The sequence below is a fragment of the Schistocerca cancellata genome, chromosome 9, assembly GCF_023864275.1.
Source record: "Schistocerca cancellata isolate TAMUIC-IGC-003103 chromosome 9, iqSchCanc2.1, whole genome shotgun sequence".
NCBI classification, from domain to species: Eukaryota; Metazoa; Arthropoda; class Insecta; order Orthoptera; family Acrididae; genus Schistocerca; species Schistocerca cancellata.
In genome coordinates this window covers 366,989,468-367,012,394 of record NC_064634.1, presented here as the reverse complement: position 1 = coordinate 367,012,394, position 22,927 = coordinate 366,989,468, and the positions used below count along the sequence as shown (strand labels likewise).

General features: G+C 42.9%; 1 protein-coding gene across 1 annotated transcript in view; it reads right to left on the bottom strand.

Annotated features, from left to right (window-relative positions):
• The window catches only part of LOC126100543 (uncharacterized), a 218,154-nt gene that overhangs the window by 74,041 nt on the left and 121,186 nt on the right, over positions 1–22,927 (bottom strand). The window contains exons 3-4 of the mRNA XM_049911161.1: positions 17,343–17,463; positions 4,470–4,582 (exon numbers count right to left, since the gene is read on the bottom strand). Coding sequence (XP_049767118.1) covers positions 4,470–4,582; positions 17,343–17,463 — 234 coding nt within the window. The remainder of the gene's footprint in view (positions 1–4,469; positions 4,583–17,342; positions 17,464–22,927) is intronic.

Below are 22,927 nucleotides of genomic sequence, written 5' to 3'. Positions count from 1 at the left end.
AACAATGTCAACATTCAACTATAATCTTTCTGAAAAGGCTTTTCCTCCTTTCGTTATCAGACGTACTACTACTTTTATTCATGTACCAGTACTTGTACTGGACCAATGACAAAAGCAGTTTGGTACCATAAGATCTTACCACAAAGTACACTACTGTCCATTAAAATTGCTACACCAATAAGAAAGGCAGATGATAAACGGGTATTCATTCGACAAATATATTACACTAGAACTGGCATGTGATTACATTTTCACGCAATTTGGGTGCATAGATCCTGAGAAATCAGTAACCAGAACAACCACCTCTGGAAGTAATAACGGCCTTGATACGCCTGGGCATTGAGTCAAACAGAGCTTGGATGGCGTGTACAGGTACAGCTGCCCATGCAGTTTCAACACGATACCACAGTTCATCAAGAGTAGTGACTGGCGTATTGTTATGACCCAGTTGCTCGGTCACCATCGACCAGACGTTTTCAGTTGGTGAGAGATCTGGAGAATGTGCTGGCCAGGGCAGCAATCGAACATTTTCTGTATCCAGAAAGGCCCGTACAGGACCTGTAACATGCAGTAGTGCATTATCCTGCTGAAATGTAGGGTTTCGCAGGGATCGACGGACGGGTAGAGCCACGGGTAGTAACACGTCTGAAATGTAACATCCACTGTTCAAAGTGCCGTCAATGCGAACAAGAGGTGACCGAGACGTGTAACCAATGGCACTCCATACCATCACGCCGTGTGATACGCCAGTATGGCGATGACGAATACTTGCTTCCAATGTGCGTTCACCGCGATGTCGCCAAACACGCATGCGACCATCATGATGCTGTAAACAGAACCTGGATTCATCCGAAAAAATGACCTTTTGCCATTCGTGCACCCAGGTTCGTCGTTGAGTACACCATCGCAGGCGCTCCGGTCTGTGATGCAGCGTCAAGGGTAACCGCAGCCATGGTCTCCGAGCTGATAGTCCACGGTGCTGCAAACGTCGTCGAACTGTTCGTGCAGATGGTTGTTGTCTTGCTAACGTCCCCATCTGTTGATTACTCAGGGATCGAGACGTGGCTGCACGATCCGTTACAGCCACGCGGATAAGATGCCTGTCATCTCGACTGCTAGTGATACGAGGCCATTGGGATCCAGCACGGCGTTCCGTATTACCCTCCTGAACCCACCGATTCCATATTTTGATAACAGTTATTGGATCTCGACCAACGTGAGCAGCAATGTCACCATACGATAAACCGCAATTGCGATAGGCTACAATCCGACCTTTATCAAAGTCGGAAACGTGATGGTACGTATTTCTCCTCCTTACACGAGGCATCACAACAACGTTTCACCAAGCAACGCCGGTCAACTGCTGTTAGTGTTTGAGAAATCGGTTGGAAACTTTCCTCATGTCAGCACGTTGTAGGTGTCGCCACCGGCGCCCACCTTGTGTGAATGCTCTGAAAAGCTTATCATTTGCATATCACAGGATCTTCCTCCTGTCGGTTAAATTTCGCTCCTGTAGCATGTCATCTTCGTGGTGTAGCAATTTTAATGGCCAGTAGTATATATCTATATATATATAATACCTGAGTACAAAATTGTATGTCATTCTGCTGATTCGACCTGTTGTGCTGCCATTCATGAATAGCATTCCGGAGAGGGTCTTTTCCAACAAGTTAACGCAAGCCCACATACCACTGTTGTAACCCAACATGCTCTACAGTGTCGGCATGTTGCCTTGGCGCAGATCTGTCTCCATTCAAGCGCATATGGCCATCATTGTACGATAACTCAAGCGTCATCCACAAAAACCAATAACAGTCCCCGTATTGGCCGATCAAAAGGCATGGAACTCCATTCCACAAACTGACATATGGCACCTGTGGAATACAACGCATTTACGTTTACATGCTTGCATTCGACATTCTGGCGGTTACGCCGGTTATTAAGGCACCACCATTTCATATTTGTAATGCCTTATCTCGCTTTTACATTAACCTGTCATCTTGCAATATTAATCACGTCATGTATGTTACCTAGACAAATGTGTTCCCAAGATTTAATTACCCTAATTATTTTTTGGTGTTGCGATTTTTTTCCTGTCAGTTTAACAACAAGTTACATGCACACAGAACTGTAATTTTATTTTTTCTTGTGGACATTTGCCAAAATACGTTTCACAAAACACAGAACAGCGCATCGATTTGAATTTAAAATAAGGTGAAGATTGGGATTTTTATGTTTTATTTCATGATAACTGGCACTGTATTGAGTAGATGGGAGTCTGGTTTCGGAGCATACCTTTTTCCCCTGGGACAGCATTTTTGCATTTACAAGAAAAAAGGAAGAGTAATGGAGGTCATGATTCCCTCTGAATGGAAGTATGTAATATCTGAAACTTGTTTGAGTAAATCTTTTATAATGAAGGAAATGCGCCAGAATGACTTTCTTGCTCTCAGTGTTTTTGAATGACTAATGAAACCTGACCCAAATTACAAAATTGCTACAATCACATCGTTAGAGACCAACGCAGGTGACCCAAACGCACTGCATGTGCGACTTAGTCATAATGTCATTCAACCTTGCGTACGTCATTTCCTTGAAAAAAACAAAAGGAGAAATAAACTTCAGGTTAACAGTTTTACACCAGCTATGAAATTTCCATTTAGAAAAAGCTTCTCCCTCTACTGGCAGAACAAAAGAAGCAATTGTTAGTTGTCAGTAACTACCCTCAAGTACAACGCAAAGACTTTTATGTGAACTTTCATTCTACGTGAACAGTTCAATTTTTTTTCTATTTTTAACTTTCTCTTTGTTATTGTTTCTTGTCCTATCACAGATCTAGATTCTTTAATTTGGAGCTTAATTAACTGAACACATAGTGTTACTTCAGAATGTTGGATAATATATTTTGTTGATATTTTCTATTATTTTTGCCACTGTCAGAGAAAATCAATGTCTTTTATTTCTGTTATACAACACTATTTATTATGTACTTTCACAGCATATACATACAACGTTCCTACATGGAAAGGTAATTACAACATTTTTCTAAATGTGGTAAAATATATACATGTTGCTATTTTATAATACATACTGTTTCACTTCATCGTATATAATAAAACGTATAAATAAACAGTACCAAAGGAAAAGAATAATTATTTTCTCATCCTGAAAAATTACGAAATTGTAATATACAACTTTTTTCGATGGAGGTCTTGAAATAAATACTTGGAGTCCATCCTGCCATTTAGTCGAGTTTTACGATGGTTGCGTCGAGTATGAGTGGACGATTTTGCCTTCATCTTGTGCTTTCGAGTTTAGCGTAGCGCAGATTTAAACAAAGATGTAGAACAGACTCTCCATGTGAGCCACAGTCTATTGCCGTGCACGAAGTATAATTTAACTTCTACTCCCTTAAAGTTAAATTATACTACAAAATGGTTTGAGTATTAGTCTCCCTACACGTGTTCCTGCTTTGTTTATTGCCGTGCACGAAGTATAATTTAACTTCTACTCCCTTAAAGTTAAATTATACTACAAAATGGTTTGAGTATTAGTCTCCCTACACGTGTTCCTGCTTTGTTGTATGATTCTACTTTCCACAAGTATCAAGTGATTGACACAATCATGAAATTCTTGTCAGACGATGACATGCAAATTCTGAGAGTTATTTAATGAATACAATGAAGAATGGGGAAAATTTCAAATGTTATGTACTCTGGCGCACTACAAGTCCAGCCGATTATGATTTGTTGAAGAAAAAGTTTGGTCACGGGTTTTATCTTACCGTGTCCCATCACTGCAGTGCAAGATTTACGGGTAGTTGATAACGGCTGTATATTTCAGTTAAAACTCTTCAGATATAAACTATATTTATACCATCGTCCAATACTGATGCTGACTTACAGTAATATTAATGATGCTACAGGTGAAAAACCTTTATACATGAGAAGTTTAAGAGCAATTTCTGAAAGATGATGTAATTACGGGGTACTATGTGTATGCAAAGTGTACAAAAAATACAAACAATACCTTACCCAAAGAGATGGAGAAATGTAGCCTATGGACTGTTGTGAAGGTAATATATATATCACTATCATACGTTTTCCTGAGCCTACAGCGTGTTGCATTGAAAGCAACTGAGACGTTTGCATAAACGAATTTTATGAATGTGTGAAATGTGTCAAGGATGTTAAATGCTGGCTGTCTGGCTGTAGAAGGCTGAAATAAATACCTTAAAAGACTATCCTCGATTGTCTTAGTAAGAGTACAGCTATTTCCAATGCTACATATGCAGTCATATGGATCTCTAGCCCTGTGTTATTGCATGATGACGTCAGAGTGACGATCTGGAGAGTACGGGGTTGTCATGGTCTATCCAATCAAACATGGCATGTACATTCCGCCTTAAAATTTCTTTTTGTGAACCCAAGCTGCATTCTTGTGTGTTTCAAAACTGAGTAGAGACTCACCAACGATCAGATCAGGCACTGCGTTGCCGAAGATGTGGAGGTCTAGCAGGATGGTCACAAACTTCCCAAATTTGCGGCCGTAGGAAAGTTCAGCCAGTGCTGCATATGGATACCTGTTAAAACACAGTGTATAGTTAATTAACTTGGGACTACTCACCCTTTCCTTCTAATAAACATCGATAAAAATAAAGGATGCCTCATCAGCACAGGGAGCGAGAATGAACGCATAAAAGACTGAAAACATTTAAGTAATGAAGAATACTTCATAGTGTCAGATCAATTTTTGGCAGGTGCAGTGAAGCAGCCTGGCGTGACATGAACTCAATATGTCGTTGGAAGTCCTCTGCAGAAATACTGAGCCATGCTGCCTCTATGGTCATCCATAGTTGCGAAAGTGTTGCTGGTGCAGGATTTGGTACACGAACTGACTTCTCGATTATATCCCATAACTCGTTCGATGGGATTCATTTGGGGCGATCTGAGTGACCAAATCGTTTGCTCGAATAGTCCAGAATGTTCTTCAGAACAGTTCCCCAGTGACATGGCGCTTTGTTTTCTATAAAAATTCCAACGTTGTTTGGGAACATGAAGTCCATGAAGGCTGAAATTGATCAATGATCAGTTCAGTAACTTCAGAGGACCTAGTCCATTCCACGTAAACACATTCCACACCATTTTTCAGCCACCATCAGTTTGCACAGTGCATTCTTGGCAACCTGGGTCCATGGTTTCGTAGGGTCTGCGCCACACTCGAACCCTAACATCAGCTCTTACCAACTCAGATCGGGACGCGGCTGACCGTGCATGATCACAGTCCAAGATGCGTGCGGCATGCGATGCCGTGTCGCGCTCTTAGCAAAGGCACTCACGTCGGTCGTCTGTTGCCATAGCCCATTAACGCCATTGTCCTAACGGATTGGTTCGACGTACGTCCCACGTTGATTTCTGCGGTTACTTCATGCAGTGTTGCTTGTCTGTTAGCACCGACAATTCTACACAAATGTCGCTGCTCTCAGTCATTAAGTGGAGGCCGCCGGCCACTGCGTTGTCTGTGGTGAGAGGTAATGCCTGAAATTTGGTATTCGTAGTACACTCTTGATATTGTGGATCACGGAATATTGAATTCCCTAACGATTTCCGAAATGGAATGTCCCATACGTCTAGCTCCAACTAATATTCCGCCTTCAAAGTCTGTTAACTACCTTTGTGCGGCCATAATCACGTAGGTAGCCTTTTCAGATGAACAAATGACAACTGAGAAGACATGACAGATCCGCCAATCCACTGCTCCTTTATTCCGCGTTGCCGCGACACTATCGCCATCTGTATTGTGCATATCGCTATTCCACGACTTTTGCCACCTCAGTTCATATACCATGCGTCGAAGCGTGTCGGTGACTTGTCAAACCAATGATTCACATTCTCTGTTCTTTAGATCCAGTGAGTTCAGGTAAGAATCTAAGCCTCATATTACTTACTACTTTTGTACTCAACAGCTAAGTCTTTCTTTGTTGTGATCCAGTGTTTCTTTTACCATTCAGCGTATCTGAAACCTTCCTTTGGATTTACTTCTTTGCCGTTCTGTTTTCTCTTCCCCTCTATGTATTCCTCAAGACCTCTTTTTATTATTCAGTTCGCCGGCCGCGGTGGTCTCGCGGTTCTAGGCGCTCAGTCCGGAACTGCGCGACTGCTACGGTCACAGGTTCGAGTCCTGCCTCGGGAAAGGATGTGTGTGATGTCCTTAGGTTAGTTAGGTTTAAGTATTTCTCAGTTCTAGGGGACTGATGACCACAGATGTGAAGTCCCATAGTGCTCAGAGCCATTTGAACCATTTTATTATTCAGTTCGACTTAGAATGCAGCCAGTTGAGCTTTTCTTTATTTTTATTACTCTGTTCTTCTTTTTTCTTTGTGTGTTTTCCATTGTTAGCAACATCCACGTTTCAGAAACATACAGCCTTTTCCTCCTGTTCTCCAGGTCACTAAAGCGTATAACACAACACACAAAAAATATTTTATCAGTCGTTACATCAGTCTGAGGCAAAGTTGCTGTAAAATACCCTCCAAGACATTTATAAGTGCTACCTTTGCAACTGTTATTTTGTTTTTACAGCTACAGTACAGCTCCGTTCTCAGTTCTCCTTCTTAAATAGCAATATTTTTAAAAGTATTCTTTCCTCAGTTTAATGCTATTTTCAGATATTTCTTCCTCAAATTTCAGTAACCATTTTCCCTTACATCCCCACAAAACTGTACTGTCTTCCACACGTCCAAAAGCTTTTATTCGTGTTATGTAAAGAAAAATGTATCATATGAAAATCTGAATCATCACACTGTCTTTCATTTTTATCCCTTAATCATTCTTTCTTCTAATTTGTACCACATCTTTTATTTACAGCAGTAAATTAAAAATTGTGGGAGATCGGTAGCAATCTTTTCCTACACCTTTTTCCATTCTTATTACTCTTCAATCTTGACCTTTCACCCTGACCACTATCTTTTGTTTTGATTAATAAATCTCTTATTTTTCCAATCTAGTCTTTCTGTTCAAGTTTGTAAATTTCTTCTATTATACAGAATCGAAAGGCTTCACCGGTTCTATTAAGCATATACAATTTGTCTTACTGTCGATAAATAACTCTCCTTAGACTTTTTTTTGTTATCAGTCTTCTGACTTGTGTGATGTTGCCCGTAATGAATTCCTCTCTTGTCAGAACCTCTTGTTCTGGAAGTAGCGCTTGCACTTTACGTCCCCAATTATTTTTTGGGTGAATTCCAATATCTGTCTTCTCCCTTAGTTTTTACCGTCTACGGCTCCCTCTAGTACCATGAAAGTAAATCCCCGATTAACATGTTTTACCATCGTATCCCTTGACAGTGCTTTCCAAGTGTTCCTTCCTTCACCGATTCTGTGGACAATTTCATCATTTTTTAACTTATCCTAAAGGTAACAGCTTGAAAATATACACTTCTCTTTTGTCAACGTTTTACCATTGTTCAATCGCCCAATGTTAACGCTCCGTACACCAAGCGAGGCGTCGTTTGGCATTTACCGGCGTGATATGTGGCTTATGAGCAGCCTGTCGACCATGAAATCCAAGTTTTCTCACCTCCCGCCTGTCATAATACTTGCAGTGGAACTTGATGCTGTTTGGAATTCCTGTGTGATGATCTGGACAGATGTCTGTCTATCACATTTTAAGACCCTCTTCAAATGTCTGCGGTCTCTGTCAGTCAACAAACGAGGTCGGCCTGTACGCTTTTATGCTGTACGTGTCCTTTAACGTTTCCACTTCACTATCACATCGGAAACAGTGGACCTAGGGGTGTTTAGGGGTGTGGAAATCTCGCGTACAGACGTATCACACAAGTATCGCCCAATCACCTGACCACATTCGGAGTCTGTGAGTTACGCGGAGCGCCCCATTCTGCTCTCTCACGATGTCTAATGACTACTGAGGTAGCTGATATGGAATACCTGGTAGCAAGTGGCAGCACAAAGCACATAACACGAGAAACGGATTTTTTTTTGGGATGTCCTGATAGTTTTGATCGCATAGTATATCTGTGCTGTGGTTCCTGTAGGATCTGTTACTGCTACCCCTCACAATGCGACGATGCTGGTGGGTGTCTGTGCTGCGCGGACGTCCAGAACATCATCTACAGGTGCGAGAACGTTTATGTGATCACTGATACCAGCATGGTTGCACAGCCGACGCAGCACGTCCAACTTGTATGGCAGTTCCAGGAAAGGGCCGTCCCGACACGCGGTTGACCACAATTTGACGCCTTTAAAACGCGCCCAGTTGGGTGTAGGAAGCACAAGTGTGTCTCCGCGACGTGGTTGCCTGCTTGCTTAACACGTTTGCACCACAAAGAGCCATCTGCCTGTGAACATTTCCTATTAGAGGGTAGATACAGATGGTACTCTGGTAGCAGTGCAACTAAGCTGTCTAATTATTTTTTCATAATGAGCGGCCACAGTCATAAATATTTCTTTAAAGTCAGTACCGCCATTAGACAGCGTAGGGGTGAGGGGTGAGGTACACGTTGGACGGGCGTTTCATAGGACGTGGAGGACGCATAAATTGGCCAGCCCGTTCTCCTGATCTTACACCTCTGGACTTCTTTCTGTGGGGTACGTTAAAGGAGAATGTGTACCGTGATGTGCCTACAACGCCAGAGGATATGAAACAACGTATTGTGGCAGCCTGCGGCGACATTACACCAGATGTACTGCGGCGTGTACGACACTCATTACGCCAGAGACTGCAATTGTGTGCAGCAAACGTTGGCCACCACATTGAACATCTATTGGCCTGACATGTCGGGACACACTCTATTCCACTCCGTAATTGAAAACGGAAACCACGTGTGTACGTCTACCTCACCCCTCATGGTAATGTACATTTGCGTCAGTGAAAAAGACCAATAAAAATGTGTTAGCGTGAGGACGTAATGTGCTGTTCCAGTCTCTTCTGTACCTAAGGTCCATCACCGTTCCCTTTGGATCCCTACGTAATTCGGTGCTCTCCGATACACACGATCGAACAGCGGAGGAGTGGAAGCATCAACTTTAGGTTACATTATCTCCGGATGTAATTAACATTTTACAATGCAACAAACGGCACTGATTACATGTTTGTTTATATGTTCAGATGTGCTAACAAAACTAACGTGGTTCCATTTAAAAAAACGTAGGTTTGTGTTAAAAACATACTTCCGTGCATTTTTGTATGGTTTTTATTAACCAGTTACACTGTCCCCCCTCCTCACGTTCGGTCTGTGGAATCGATTCGTCAGTATTTGATGTGGTTTACGAAATATATCCAGCGGTAATGTTAGGTGACTCACCCAGTATTCGTTTCGTACCTCTTGATAAGTATGGAAGTGTGATTACACATGTCAATCACATCGCGATTACGGGCAGCATGGGGTTCACGCCTGAGCCTCAGGACGTGCGCTAGCAGCGCATGTCCGGTGTTTCAAGCGTCAACTTCGCGTCTCAATATCTCGGGATGTAATGGGAATATTGCGATGCAATCAACGCCATTGTGTATGTGCTTTGTCATGCTATGGATTGCTGAAGAAAAAATATAGGAGGTCCATTTAAAAAAACATAAGTTTGTGTTAAAAAACACATATGCTTTCGTTTTAGAATGTTTCCAAATATGTACATTCATGGGCCCCAGCCCTACATTGATACCGATGAAAGTCGTTTTCCAATAGCTGTTATTGTTCCAGGTATATATATATATATATATATACAGGATGTTACAAAAAGGTACGGCCAAACTTTCAGGAAACATTCCTCACACACAAAGAAAGAAAATATGTTTTGTGGACATGTGAATCATGGAATGGAAACACACAGCAACAGAACGTACCAGCGTGACTTCAAACACTTTGTTACAGGAAATGTTCAAAATGTCCTCCGTTAGCGAGGATACATGCATCCACTCTCCGTCTACATCTACATCTACATTTATACTCCGCAAGCCACCCAACGGTGTGTGGCGGAGGGCACTTTACGTGCCACTGTCATTACCTCCCTTTTCTGTTCCAGTCGCGTATGGTTCGCGGGAAGAACGACTGTCTGAAAGCCTCCGTGCGCGCTCGAATCTCTCTAATTTTACATTCGTGATCTCCTCGGGAGGTATAAGTAGGGGGAAGCAATATATTCGATACCTCATCCAGAAACGCACCCTCTCGAAACCTGGCGAGCAAGCTACACCGCGATGCAGAGCGCCTCTCTTGCAGAGTCTGCCACTTGAGTTTGCTAAACATCTCCGTAACGCTATCACGGTTACCAAATAACCCTGTGACGAAACGCGCCGCTCTTCTTTGGATCTTCTCTATCTCCTCCGTCAAACCGATCTGGTACGAATCCCACACTGATGAGCAATACTCAAGTATAGGTCGAACGAGTGTTTTGTATGCCACCTCCTTTGTTGATGGACTACATTTTCTAAGGGCTCTCCCAATGAATCTGTACCTGGTACCCGCCTTACCAACAATTAATTTTATATGATCATTCCACTTCAAATCGTTCCGCACGCATACTCCCAGATATTTTACAGAAGTAACTGCTACCAGCGTTTGTTCCGCTATCATATAATCATACAATAAAGGATCCTTCTTTCTATGTATTCGCAATACATTACATTTGTCTATGTTAAGGGTCAGTTGCCACTCCCTGCACCAAGTGCCTATCCGCTGCAGATCTTCCTGCATCTCGCTACAATTTTCTAATGCTGCAACTTCTCTGTATACTACAGCATCATCCGCGAAAAGCCGCATGGAACTTCCGACACTATCTACTAGGTCATTTATATATATTGTGAAAAGCAATGGTCCCATGACACTCCCCTGTGGCACGCCAGAGGTTATCTCAACGTCTGTAGACGTCTCTCCATTGATAACAACATGCTGTGTTCTATTTACTAAAAACTCTTCAATCCAGCCACACAGCTGGTCTGATATTCCGTAGGCTCTTACTTTGTTTATCAGGCGACAGTGCGGAACTGTATCGAACGCCCTTTCGGAAGTCAAGGAAAATAGCATATATCTAATACTTTTTGGGTCTCATGAACAAATAAAGCGAGTTGGGTCTCACACGATCACTGTTTCCGGAATCCATGTTGATTCCCACAGAGTAGATTCTGGGTTTCCAAAAAAGACATGATACGCGAGCAAAAAACATGTTCTAAAATTCTACAACAGATCGACGTCAGAGACACTGGTCTATAGTTTTGCGCATCTGCTCGACGACCCTTCTTGAAGACTGGGACTACCTGTGCTCTTTTCCAATCATTTGGAACCTTCCGTTCCTCTAGAGACTTGCGGTACACGGCTGTTAGAAGGGAGGCAAGTTCTTTCGCGTACTCTGTGTAGAATCGAATTGGTATCCCGTCAGGTCCAGTGGACTTTCCTCTGTTGAGTGATTCCTGTTGCTTTTCTATTCCTTGGACACTTATTTCGATGTCAGCCATTTTTTCGTTTGTGCGAGGATTTAGAGAAGGAACTGCAGTGCGGTCTTCCTCTGTGAAACAGCTTTGGAAAAAGGTGTTTTGTATTTCAGCTTTACGCGTGTCATCCTCTGTTTCAATGCCATCATCATCCCGGAGTGTCTGGATATGCTGTTTCGAGCCACTTACTGATTTAACGTAAGACCAGAACTTCCTAGGATTTTCTGTCAAGTCGGTACATAGAATTTTACTTTCGAATTCACTGAAGGCTTCACGCATAGCCCTCCTTACGCTAACTTTCACATCGTTTAGCTTCTGTTTGTCTGAGAGGTTTTGGCTGCGTTTACACTTGGAGTGAAGCTCTCTTTGCTTTCGCAGTAGTTTCCTAACTTTGTTGTTGAACCACGGTGGGTTTTTCCCGTCCCTCACAGTTTTACTCGGCACGTACCTGTCTAAAACGCATTTTACGATTGCCTTGAACTCTTTCCATAAACACTTAACATTGTCAGTGTCGGAACAGAAATTTTCGTTTTGATCTGTTAGGTAGTCTGAAATCTGCCTTCTATTACTCTTGGTAAACAGATAAACCTTCCTCCCTTTTTTATATTCCTACTAACTTTCATATTCAGGGATGCTGCAACGGCCTTGTGATCACTGATTCCCTGTTCTGCACTTACAGCATCGAAAAGTTCGGGTCTGTTAGTTATCAGTAGGTCCAAGATGTTATCTCCACGAGTCGGTTCTCTGTTTAATTGCTCGAGGTAATGGTGCACTCAGTATAATGTCACTCGATGCTCTGTCCCTACCACCCGCCCTAAACATCTGAGTGTCCCAGTCTATAACTGGTAAATTGAAATCTCCACCTAAGACTGTAACATTCTGAGAAAATTTATGTGAAATGTATTCCAAATTTTCTCTCAGTCGTTCTGCCACTAATGCTGCTGAGTCGGGAGGTTGGTAAAAGGAGCCAACTATTAACCTAGCTCGGTTGTTGAGTGTAACCTCCACCCATAATAATTCACAGGAACTATCCACTTCTACTTCACTACAGGATAAACTACTACTAACAACGACAAACACGCCACCACCGGTTGCATGCAATCTATCCTTTCTAAACACCGTCTGTGCCTTTGTAAAAATTTCGGCAGAATTTATCTCTGGCTTCAGCCAGCTTTCTGTACCGATAACGATTTCAGCTTCGGTGCTTTCTATCAGCGCTTGAAGTTCCGGTACTTTACCAATGCAGCTTCGACAGTTTACAATTACAATACCGATTGCTGCTTGGCCCCCGCATGTCCTTACTTTGCCCCGCACCCTTTGAGGCTACTGCCCTTTCTGTACTTGCCCGAGGCCATCTAACCTAAAAAACCACCCAGTCCACGCCACACAACCCCTGCTACCCGTGTAGCCGCTTGCTGCGTGTAGTGGACTCCTATCCAGCGGAACCCGAAACCCCACCACCCTATGGCGCAAGTCGAGGAATCTGCAGCCCACACGGTCGCAGAACCGTCTCAGCCTCTGATTCAGACCCTCCACTCGGCTCTGTACCAAAGGTCCGCAGTCAGTCCTGTCGACGATGCTGCAGATGGTGCGCTCTGCTTTCATCCCGCTAGCGAGACTGGCAGTCTTCACCAAATCAGATAGCCGCCGGAAACCAGAGAGGCTTTCCTCCGATCCATAGCGACACACATCATTGGTGCCGACATGAGCGACCACCTGCAGATGGGTGCACCATGTACCCTTCATGGCATCCGGAAGGACCCTTTCCACATCTGGAATGACTCCCCCCGGTATGCACACGGAGTGCACATTGGTTTTCTTCCCCTCTCTTGCTGCCATATTCCTAAGGGGCCCCATTACACGCCTGACGTTGGAGCTCCCAACTACAAGTAAGCCCACCCTCTGCGACCGCCCGGATCTTGCAGACTGAGGGGCAACCTCTGGAACAGGACAAGCAGCCATGTCCGACCGAAGATCAGTATCAGCCTGAGATAGAGCCTGGAATCACTGATGCGCTGATGCAGCTCTGGAGAATGGCGTATTGTATCACAGCCATCCACAATTCGAGGATGAAGAGTCTCTACATTTGGTACCGAGGTTGCGTAGACAAGAGCTTTCAAATGCCCCCATAAATGAAAGTCAAGAGGGTTGAGGTCAGGAGAGCGTGGAGGCCATGAAATTGGTCCGCCTCTACCAATCCATCGGTCACCGAATCTGTTGTTGAGAAGCGTACGAACACTTCGACTGAAATGTGCAGGAGCTCCATCGTGCATGAACCACATGTTGTGTCGTACTTGTAAAGGCACATGTTCTAGCAGCACAGGTAGAGTATCCCGTATGAAATCATGGCGGTGAATCGAGGAAATACAGTACATACTGACGAAACTAAAATGAGCTCTAACATGGAAATTAAGCGTTTCTGGACACATGTTCACTTAACATCTTTTCTTTTTTTGTGTGTGAAGAATGTTTCCTGAAAGTTTGGACGTACCTTTTTGTAACACCCTGTATATATACAGGGTGAGTCACCTAACATTACCGCTGGATATATTTCGTAAACCACATCAAATACTGACGAATCGATTCCACAGACCGAACGTGAGGAGAGGGGCTAGTGTAATTGATTAATACAAACCATACAAAAATGCACGGAAGTATGTTTTTTAACACAAACCTACGTTTTTTTAAATGGAACCCCGTTAGTTTTGTTAGCACATCTGAACATATAAACAAATACGTAATCAGTGCCGTTTGTTGCATTGTAAAATGTTAATTACATCCGGAGATATTGTAACCTAAAGTTGACATTTTACAGTGCAACAAACGGCACTGATTATGTATTTGTTTACATGTTCAGATGTGCTAACAAAACTAACGTGGTTCCATTTAAAAAAACGTAGGTTTGTGTTAAAAAACACACTTCCGTGCATTTTTGTATGGTTTGTATTAAACAATTACACGTGGAATCGGTTCGTCAGTATTTGATGTGGTTTACGAAATATATCCAGCGGTAACGTTAGGTGACTCACCCTGTATATATATATATATATATATATATATATATATAAAATTTTAGTTATGCACCCTTTGTAGACTCACATTTTAATGTCCGTATAGCGGTCTTATTCTAAGAATTTCTGTTGGATTTGTTTAGTTTTGATTATCTTAACCATGTGAATAGGTATTACTATTCATTTTTAAAAATCTCGTAGGTGCACCTGATGATGGGACATTCGTCCTGAAAGTAGATAGTGCTTTCCTTTATAGAACTATCTTTTTTTCACAATTGTAACTCTTTTTATCATTGACAATGAATAACGGTAGTGGATGTCCCATGAAGAGACAGGCGTTTCCTACAGGTGTTCAATGAGCGCACCATTCGTCACATGGCACCCGTCGAATAGACGAGTTAGTTCTTGTATGGAGCAATTGTTACAACAACTGCTTCAGTCCGGTTTCTTATGACGACTAGATCTGGAGGTAGCGAAGTCACATACACACGATCCTTTATGAGCCCCCAAAGGTAAAAATCATATGTCGTCAATCGCGTGATCGTGGAGGCCATGCGAAACAAGCTCTGACATACAGACCCTTGCGGCCGGTTCAGCAGCCGGTACAACGTCTATATATGAAATGAATACCCTTAGCTGCATACAGGCGTTGATATAAGTCAACGGTGGCTCAGATGGATAGAGCGTCTGCCATGTAAGCAGGAGATCCCGGGTTCGAGTCCCGGTATGGGCACATATTTTCAACTGTCCCCGTTGACTTATACCAACGCCTGTATGTAGCTCAATGTATTCATTTCACAGTAATTTCATTCTAACGAGCTGCATGGTCACCGATGGTATCTGTTCTTTCGGACATATAGTTAAGGCTCACCGGCCATTTGACCATCTTCTTCTGTGTGGATGCACGAACAGTGCCCGAACTCTTAAGGGAATCGGCGATAAAACCGCGAGTAATGACTATGATGGGGAGGGGCACTATGAATACAGTGCGGGACAGTAAGTTTCGAATATGGGTCTCACGGGAGGTGTGCTAGAGATAAGTCCTTGCAGTCACACTATCCTCTGTGTCCTCGGTGGCTAAGATGGATAGACCGTCTGCCTTATAAGCAGGAGATCCCGGGTTCGACTCCCGGTCGGGGTACACATTTTCAACTGTCCCCGTTGACTTATATCAACGCCTGTATGCAGCTAAGGGTATTCATTTCATAGGTACAACGTCGTTTCATCAGTCGCGTACTGAGTTGCTACCAAATAAAGTTCTATGGCTCAGCTTTTTCCAATTGAGGAGAGAGCCATAGTTCTAACGCATCAAGAAAACAAATAGCAGTTACAGTTTCTTTCCGCCACGATATGGCACTAAAATATTCAGTTTAGGGGAGTCCTGTTGCAACTATTCCATCTCGTGGAGATTTTTCATTTGATGTGTTATTTATACTTGTAAGTTGAATGTAATCAATGCTACAAAGTCTTAAAACCGTGATTCATTTTTTAATACCCCGTATAACGTTGAATTGAATTCTCTGGAATTAAATTTTCTGACATTTTTACGACAGAGAGAAAAAAACATACTCATTAATTATAAAAAAGTAACCTTACTTTTCACTGTCGGGTGTAAATATTTCTACAGTAAAAACTTGTGATTGAAATGACGTGATTGTAGTCTTCTTCTTAGATAGACATATTGTTAATGTGTACCTAAAATTTCAAGCATCTAAATGGACAGGTATTCAGTGCGTAGATTCCAAGTGTAGACTGACAGATAAAAAATGTAATTTACTAATCGTCAAAAAAGTTGTAACATACTCAGTATGAGAACTAATGTGATTAATTGTACGACGGCTATCCAGAAAATAACAGACGTTTTGGTCTATCAAGGCGACGGGCGGGGCTGCAGCCACCGTCTTGGTGCCATAACGTTCCTACACTCACTATGCATCCAGCGGTGGTAGCGCATCGTCATCGTGGCTGCTTTGCTTTCTGTAACGTGGTAAAAAGTGCGCTGGAATAGATAATCCCGCGACTTGTGAAGTGTGTTCTGTGATTATGATTTTGTTGGCAAAAACCTGCAAACAAGTTGAAATTTATCGCGACCTTTGCGATGTGTACGGAAAAGAAATAATGAGTGAAACATTGGTGGACTGATTTAAAAAAAGTCTGCACTGGTGTTCACGATGAGGACTGGAGTGGTAGGCCTAGTTTTGTGACTGACGAACTGGTGATGAAAACCAACGACAAAATTCGTAAAAATCGTCGTGTCACGATTACGGAACTTTCACATTTCCCCCAAAATTTCACAGAGTTTCGTGTCTAAAACTGGCGGAGAAGCTTTGTTACCACAAATTTTGTACTAGGTGGGTTCCTAAACTCCAATCGCAGGTCCCAGATTTCTACGGTATTGGCAAACTTGTGCCACGATATTATTAGTGCCTCACTCTGAATATCGATTATATAGAAAAATGGCTTAAGATTGTACCTTTAAAATGTACATAATAAAATTTGTTTATTCCATATTGTTAATTTTTAATTTCAAAACGTCTGTTACTTTCTGGATGGTCTTCACATATCAAAACGTTCTGCAAGAAGGACTCCTATTGTCCTGCAGTTTCATCCCAATGAAACTTTTTCGATATGAAAATTGTTAGTATTATTCCAGGTGTTCACAGGAAATGTAACTTAAGGCAAATGACAAGATGGCCCCTTTGAAAACGGCACGGTCGATTTCCTTACCCATTGTTCCCTTCATCCAAGCTTCAGCTCCGTCTCTAATGACATAGTTGTCTATCGGACTAACGATCCTTGCTTCAGTGAACGCATAAATCGGTGTTAGCACTAAAGCGACTAATTTGCTGTGACCAGAGTTTTTATTCGAGTGAGTCTAGGCTCAGAACGGCGCACCTGCTGTCGTAGACGATATCCGGATGTAGAGTCTCTGCGATGATCCAGCAGCGGCCCAGAAGCAGCGCCGTGTAGATCTGCAGCGTGAACACCAGCAGCGTCAGAGGGATGCCCAGCCACCCTGTGGGCATGCGTACAAACTGGTGGTGAGTATCGGTTCCACACAAGGGGCATTCTGGCAATGGAGCAAAATGCAGCTCTTCATCCACGGTGCATATAGTTTTATTCTGAAAATTTAGTCGTCATTTGCACAATCAGAAATTTTTCTTCGCTTTACTGGTATCAACCGATTGACCTGTCATCTTCAGAAGATTAATATTGGTTGAGTAGATGACAATATCTTCATCACAAAAGCATAATGACATGACATGTCAAAAAATTTACGTATTGTATCCGATAATTGTAAACACAGACTGGTCATTTACAGTTAATGAATCACATTTGTGTACATAGTCTAGTTGTTGCACATAAATGTGTTGATCACAAAATATTGCTCCAGAAGTTGGACCATTACAGAATAAGGGCAGTAGCTCACAACTCGTTCACCTCTTACTTTAGCAACAACAGCAAAAGGTCATTATTCACAATGTTGAGAATGGCTGTGAGTCTGAGTGGGGTACGGTCCCCAGGGATCAATATTGGGGCACTCCTGTTTCTTATTTATATAAATGATATGCCCTCTAGTATTACGGGTAACTCTACAACTCTACAATATTTCTGTTGTGTTCGCACAAGAGCCAACACCGTGTTACTAGAGGAGGCCGAAATGCACGCGTTTTAGCTCACGCAGGCTGGTGTGAGGAGGGAAGAACTATACTGACGTGAGGTCTGGAACATGACAAGGAATTAGAATTCAGAAAGCGGACGTAATTAGTTTGATACTTAACTTTAATCCATTAATGATGAACATCGCTCTTGACGGTACATGAGTCACAATATCAATAGTAACTGAATATGGCGCCTTGCTAGGTCGTAGCAAATGACGTAGCTGAAGGCTATGCTAAACTGTCGCCTCGGCAAATGAGAGCGTACGTGGTCAGTGAACCATCGCTAGCACAGTCGGCTGTACAACTGGGGCGAGTGCTGGGGAGTCTCTCTAGACTAGACCTGCCGTGTGGCGGCGCTCGGTCTGCAATCACTGATAGTGGCGACACGCGGGTCCGACGTATGCTAACGAACCGTGGCCGGTTTAAAGGCTACCGACTAGCAAGTGTGGTGTCTGGCGGTGACACCACAATTTGTATTTGCTGATGACACTAGCCTGGTAGCAAAGGGTGATGTGTGGAACATTGGACCAGTTTCAAATAGTGCTGTTCATGACCTAAGTTCATGGCTTGTAGAAAATAAAGTAACGCTAAATCACAATAACACTCAGTTTCTACAGTTTCTAACACACAATTCAACAAAACCTGACGTATTAATTTCACAAAATGGGCACATGGTTAGTGATACTGAACAGTAATAGACAGTAATCTGTCTTGGAAAGCCCCCGTTCAGGATCTTGTTCAAAGACTTAATACTGCCATTTTTACTGTTCCAACGGTATCTGAAGTGAGTGATCGTTCGACACGAAAATTAGTGTACTTTGTTTATTTTCATTCGTTTATGTTGTATGGTATTATATTTTGGGGTAACTCTTCCCATTCTAAAAGGATATTTTTGGCTCAATAAGTGGCGTAAGTTCGTGAACCTCTTGTCGACTTGTGTTAACTAGTCTGGGTTTTTTGACATTGGCCTCTCAATAAGGGGTGTACACAATGAGACTCCAACATTTTAATATCCTATATCTTTCTCATTTCAGATGGTGGACCTGTGAATCCTGAAGGGGCAGACAGAGCAACTCAACAAGGTTGTGGTGTGCAAATTTGATACGCCAAGTGGCCGTATGGAGCTGCAATCAATTGTTTCAGCACAATGGAGGATATGAAGGAGCGTGCACAAGTGGTCTGGTGGTATGCGGAGACAAAACTTTCGTCGGGTTTACAACAAAGCGCCCCGTCGTTCAAGACTGTAAAGAAGTGGTGTGATCAGTTTTTGGCTACTGGGAGTGTTGCGAAAGGGCATGGTGGTGGTAAGCCTGGGATCAGCGAACATCATGTGGAACAAGTGCGGCGGTTATTCGAACAATGTCCACAGAACACAGTGCGACAGGCAGCACGAGAACTTTGTATGAAACGTTCAATAGTGCACAAAGTGCTTCATCAGCGATTACGTTTGTACGCATATAAAGTGCAGGTTGTGCAAGAAATCAAGCCTGATGATCGACCAAAGCGAGAAGAATTTGCATGTGTCATGTTAGATCGCATTACCGCTGACGAGACATTTTTATCACGCGTGATGTTTACTGACGCGGCAACCTTTCACGTGTCAGGGGCTGTCAATCGTCACAATGCGTGCATCTGAGGGTCCGAAAATCCACGTGCACCTAGGTAACATATGCGCGACAGTCCGAAAGTTAATATATGGTGTGGTTTGATGATAAATTGCATTGTTGGGCCGTTTATCTTTCAGGAGCCGACTGTGGATGGAGCCATCTACCTGGAGATGTTGGAACAATTTGCCGTGCCACAGATTACAGACCTGAAGCCAAATGTGATGTTTTAACAGGCCGGTGCACCACCCCATTGCAGCCTTGATGTCCGAAAATTTTTAAATGACACATTCCCGCAACGATGGATTGGCCATGGAGGTCCAATTCCTTGACCCGACATAACACCCCTCGATTTTTTCTTGAGGGGTTATGTGAAAGACCGGGTATACGCTACACCAGTAAAGACTTGAAACAGCGCATAAGAATTGTCATCAACTCTGTCACAGAACAGATGCTCCGCAACACATGGCACGAAATCGATTATAGACTAGATATTCTTCGCGCTACCCGTGGCGCCCATGTTCAAGTGTACTGAACCGTCCACCTGTGTGTGAAAACTTGATGAGCTGCTGTATGATTTCCCTGTATTTGTTTGTCAATAAATTGTGTTTCCTCTCAGATTTCATGAGTTCAAATGTTTGAGTCTCATTGTGGCCACCCTGTATACATATTCCATACTGTCATTTCTTGTTAAAATTATTAACTTACTCGCAATAATAAGCAGCTTTCACTCAGTTAATACTCGGCAGAAATCAAAGCTGCATTTGGATCGGACTTCCTTAAATCTTGTGCAGAAAGGTGTGCAGTATACTGCTGCATCCATTTTCAATTAGCTACCGTTCGAATTCAAAAATCTTAGCATTAATCCACACGCTTTCAAATCGAAACTGAAGAGTACCCTCAGTCGTCACTCCCTCTATTCAACCGAGGAGTTCCTGGAAAAATTAAGCTGATTCTTGTTGTATTGTTGATTGCGTTTACTTAAACTTATGGACTTTTTTCGGGTTCATAAACATTTTATTTTTATCTGTTATTACTTTTATGTTGTAATTTCATATACTGACATGTTCCATGACCTTGAAAATTTGCTCCTCAATTTGGTCCTACGGAAAATGACGTGTACATAAATAAATAAAAATACAGTATCTGCGCTTACAATCATTACATGCAAGATACACTGAGGTGACCCATAACGATATGCACGTATACAGATGACGGTAGTATCACGTACACAAGGTATAAAAGGGAAGTGCATCGGCGGATCTCTCATCTGTACTCAGATGATACAAGCGAAAAGCTTTCAACAGACAAGCAACGTAGCTTGAAATAACCGCAGAAATTCATGTGGGACGTACGACGAGCGTATCCCTTAGAGCAGTGAGGAGCAATTTGGCGTTAATGGGCTATGGCAGCAGACAACCGACGCGAGTGCCTTTGCTAACAGCACGGTATCGCCTGCAGCGCCTCTCCTGGACCCTTGACCATATCGGTTGGATTCTTGACGACAGGAAAACCGTGGGCTGAAGGTAGGGCTCGAGTGTCGCGCAGATCCCCGAAGCCATGGACTCAAGTTGACGACAATGCACTGTGCCAGCTCTGTGGGGCTGTGTCTACATGGAATAGACTGGATCCTCTGGTCCATCTGAACCGATCATCAACTGGTAATAGTTATATTCAACTTCTTGAAGACCATTTGCAGCCATTGTTGGAGTTCATGTCCCAAATAACGACGGAATTTTTATGGATGACAATGCACCATGTCACTGGGTCACAATTGTTCGCAATTGGTTTGAATAACATTCTGGACAATTCGAGCTAATGATTTCGTTACCCATCGAACATTTGTGGGACAAAATCGAGAGTTCATTTCCTGCACAAAATGCTGTCTGGCAACTCTTTCGCAGTTATGGACGGCCATAGAGGACTTCCAGTGACCTGTTGAGTCCATTCCCATGTCAAGCTGTTGCACCACGCCGGACAAAAGCAGATCCGGCACGATATTAGGAGGTGTCCCATAACTTTTGTCACCTCAGTGTATGTCCTTTCTTATAAGTCATGGCATTATGCTTCTGTGTTGAAGGTACTGTCACCTACTAAATCAATATTAAGCTTCTGAAGACTACAGATAAATCAGTTGGAAGCGGAAAAGGAAAATATATTTTCTAATTGTGCAACTGACGACTGAATTTTATTCTGGAATATATACCACAGTTGCTAAGAAAACAACAGCTATCAATAAATTTATTTGTACATAGTTTTACAACGAAAGAACTAAGCATATGAGGTGATACGAGACGTAGTCATACAATTTTAATTCTCATCTCTAAGAAATAAAATTATGTAATTATTTGTTTGTTTACAGCTACATACACTACTGGCCATTAAAATTGCTACACCAAGAAGATATGCAGATGATAAACGGGTATTCATTGGACAAATATATTATACTAGAACTGACATGTGATTACATTTTCATGCAATTTGGGTGCATAGATCCTGAGAAATCAGTACCCAGAACAGCCACCTCTGGCGGTAATAACGGCCTTGATACGCCTGGGCATTGAGTCAAACAGAGCTTGGATAGTGTGTACAGGTACAGCTGCCCATACAGCTTCAACATGATACCACAGTTCATCAAGAGTAGTGACTGGCGTATTGTGACGAGCCAGTTGCTCGGCCACCATTGACCAGACATTTTCAATTGGTGAGAGATATGGAGAATGTGCTGGTCAGGGCAGCAGCCGAACATTTTCAGTATCCAGAAAGGCCCGTACAGAAACTGCAACATGCGGTCGTGCATTATCCTGCTGAAATGTAGGGTTTCGCAGGGGTTCAAAGTGCCGTCAATGTGAACAAGAGGTGACCGTGACGTGTAACCAATGGCACCCCATACCATCACGCCGGCTGATACGCCAGTATGGCGATGACGAATACACGCTTACAATGTGCGTTCACCGCGATGTCGCCAAACACGGATGCGCCATCATGATGCTGTAAACAGAACCTGGATTCATCAGAAAAAATGACGTTTTGCCATTCGTGCACCAAACTTCGTCGTTGAGTACACCATCGCAGGCGCTCCTGTTTGTGATGCAGCGTCAAGGGTAACCGCAGCCATGGTCTCCGAGCTGATAGTCCATGCTGCTGCAAACGTCGTCGAACTGTTTGTGCAGATGGTTGTTGTCTTACAAACGTCCCCATTTGTTGACTCAGG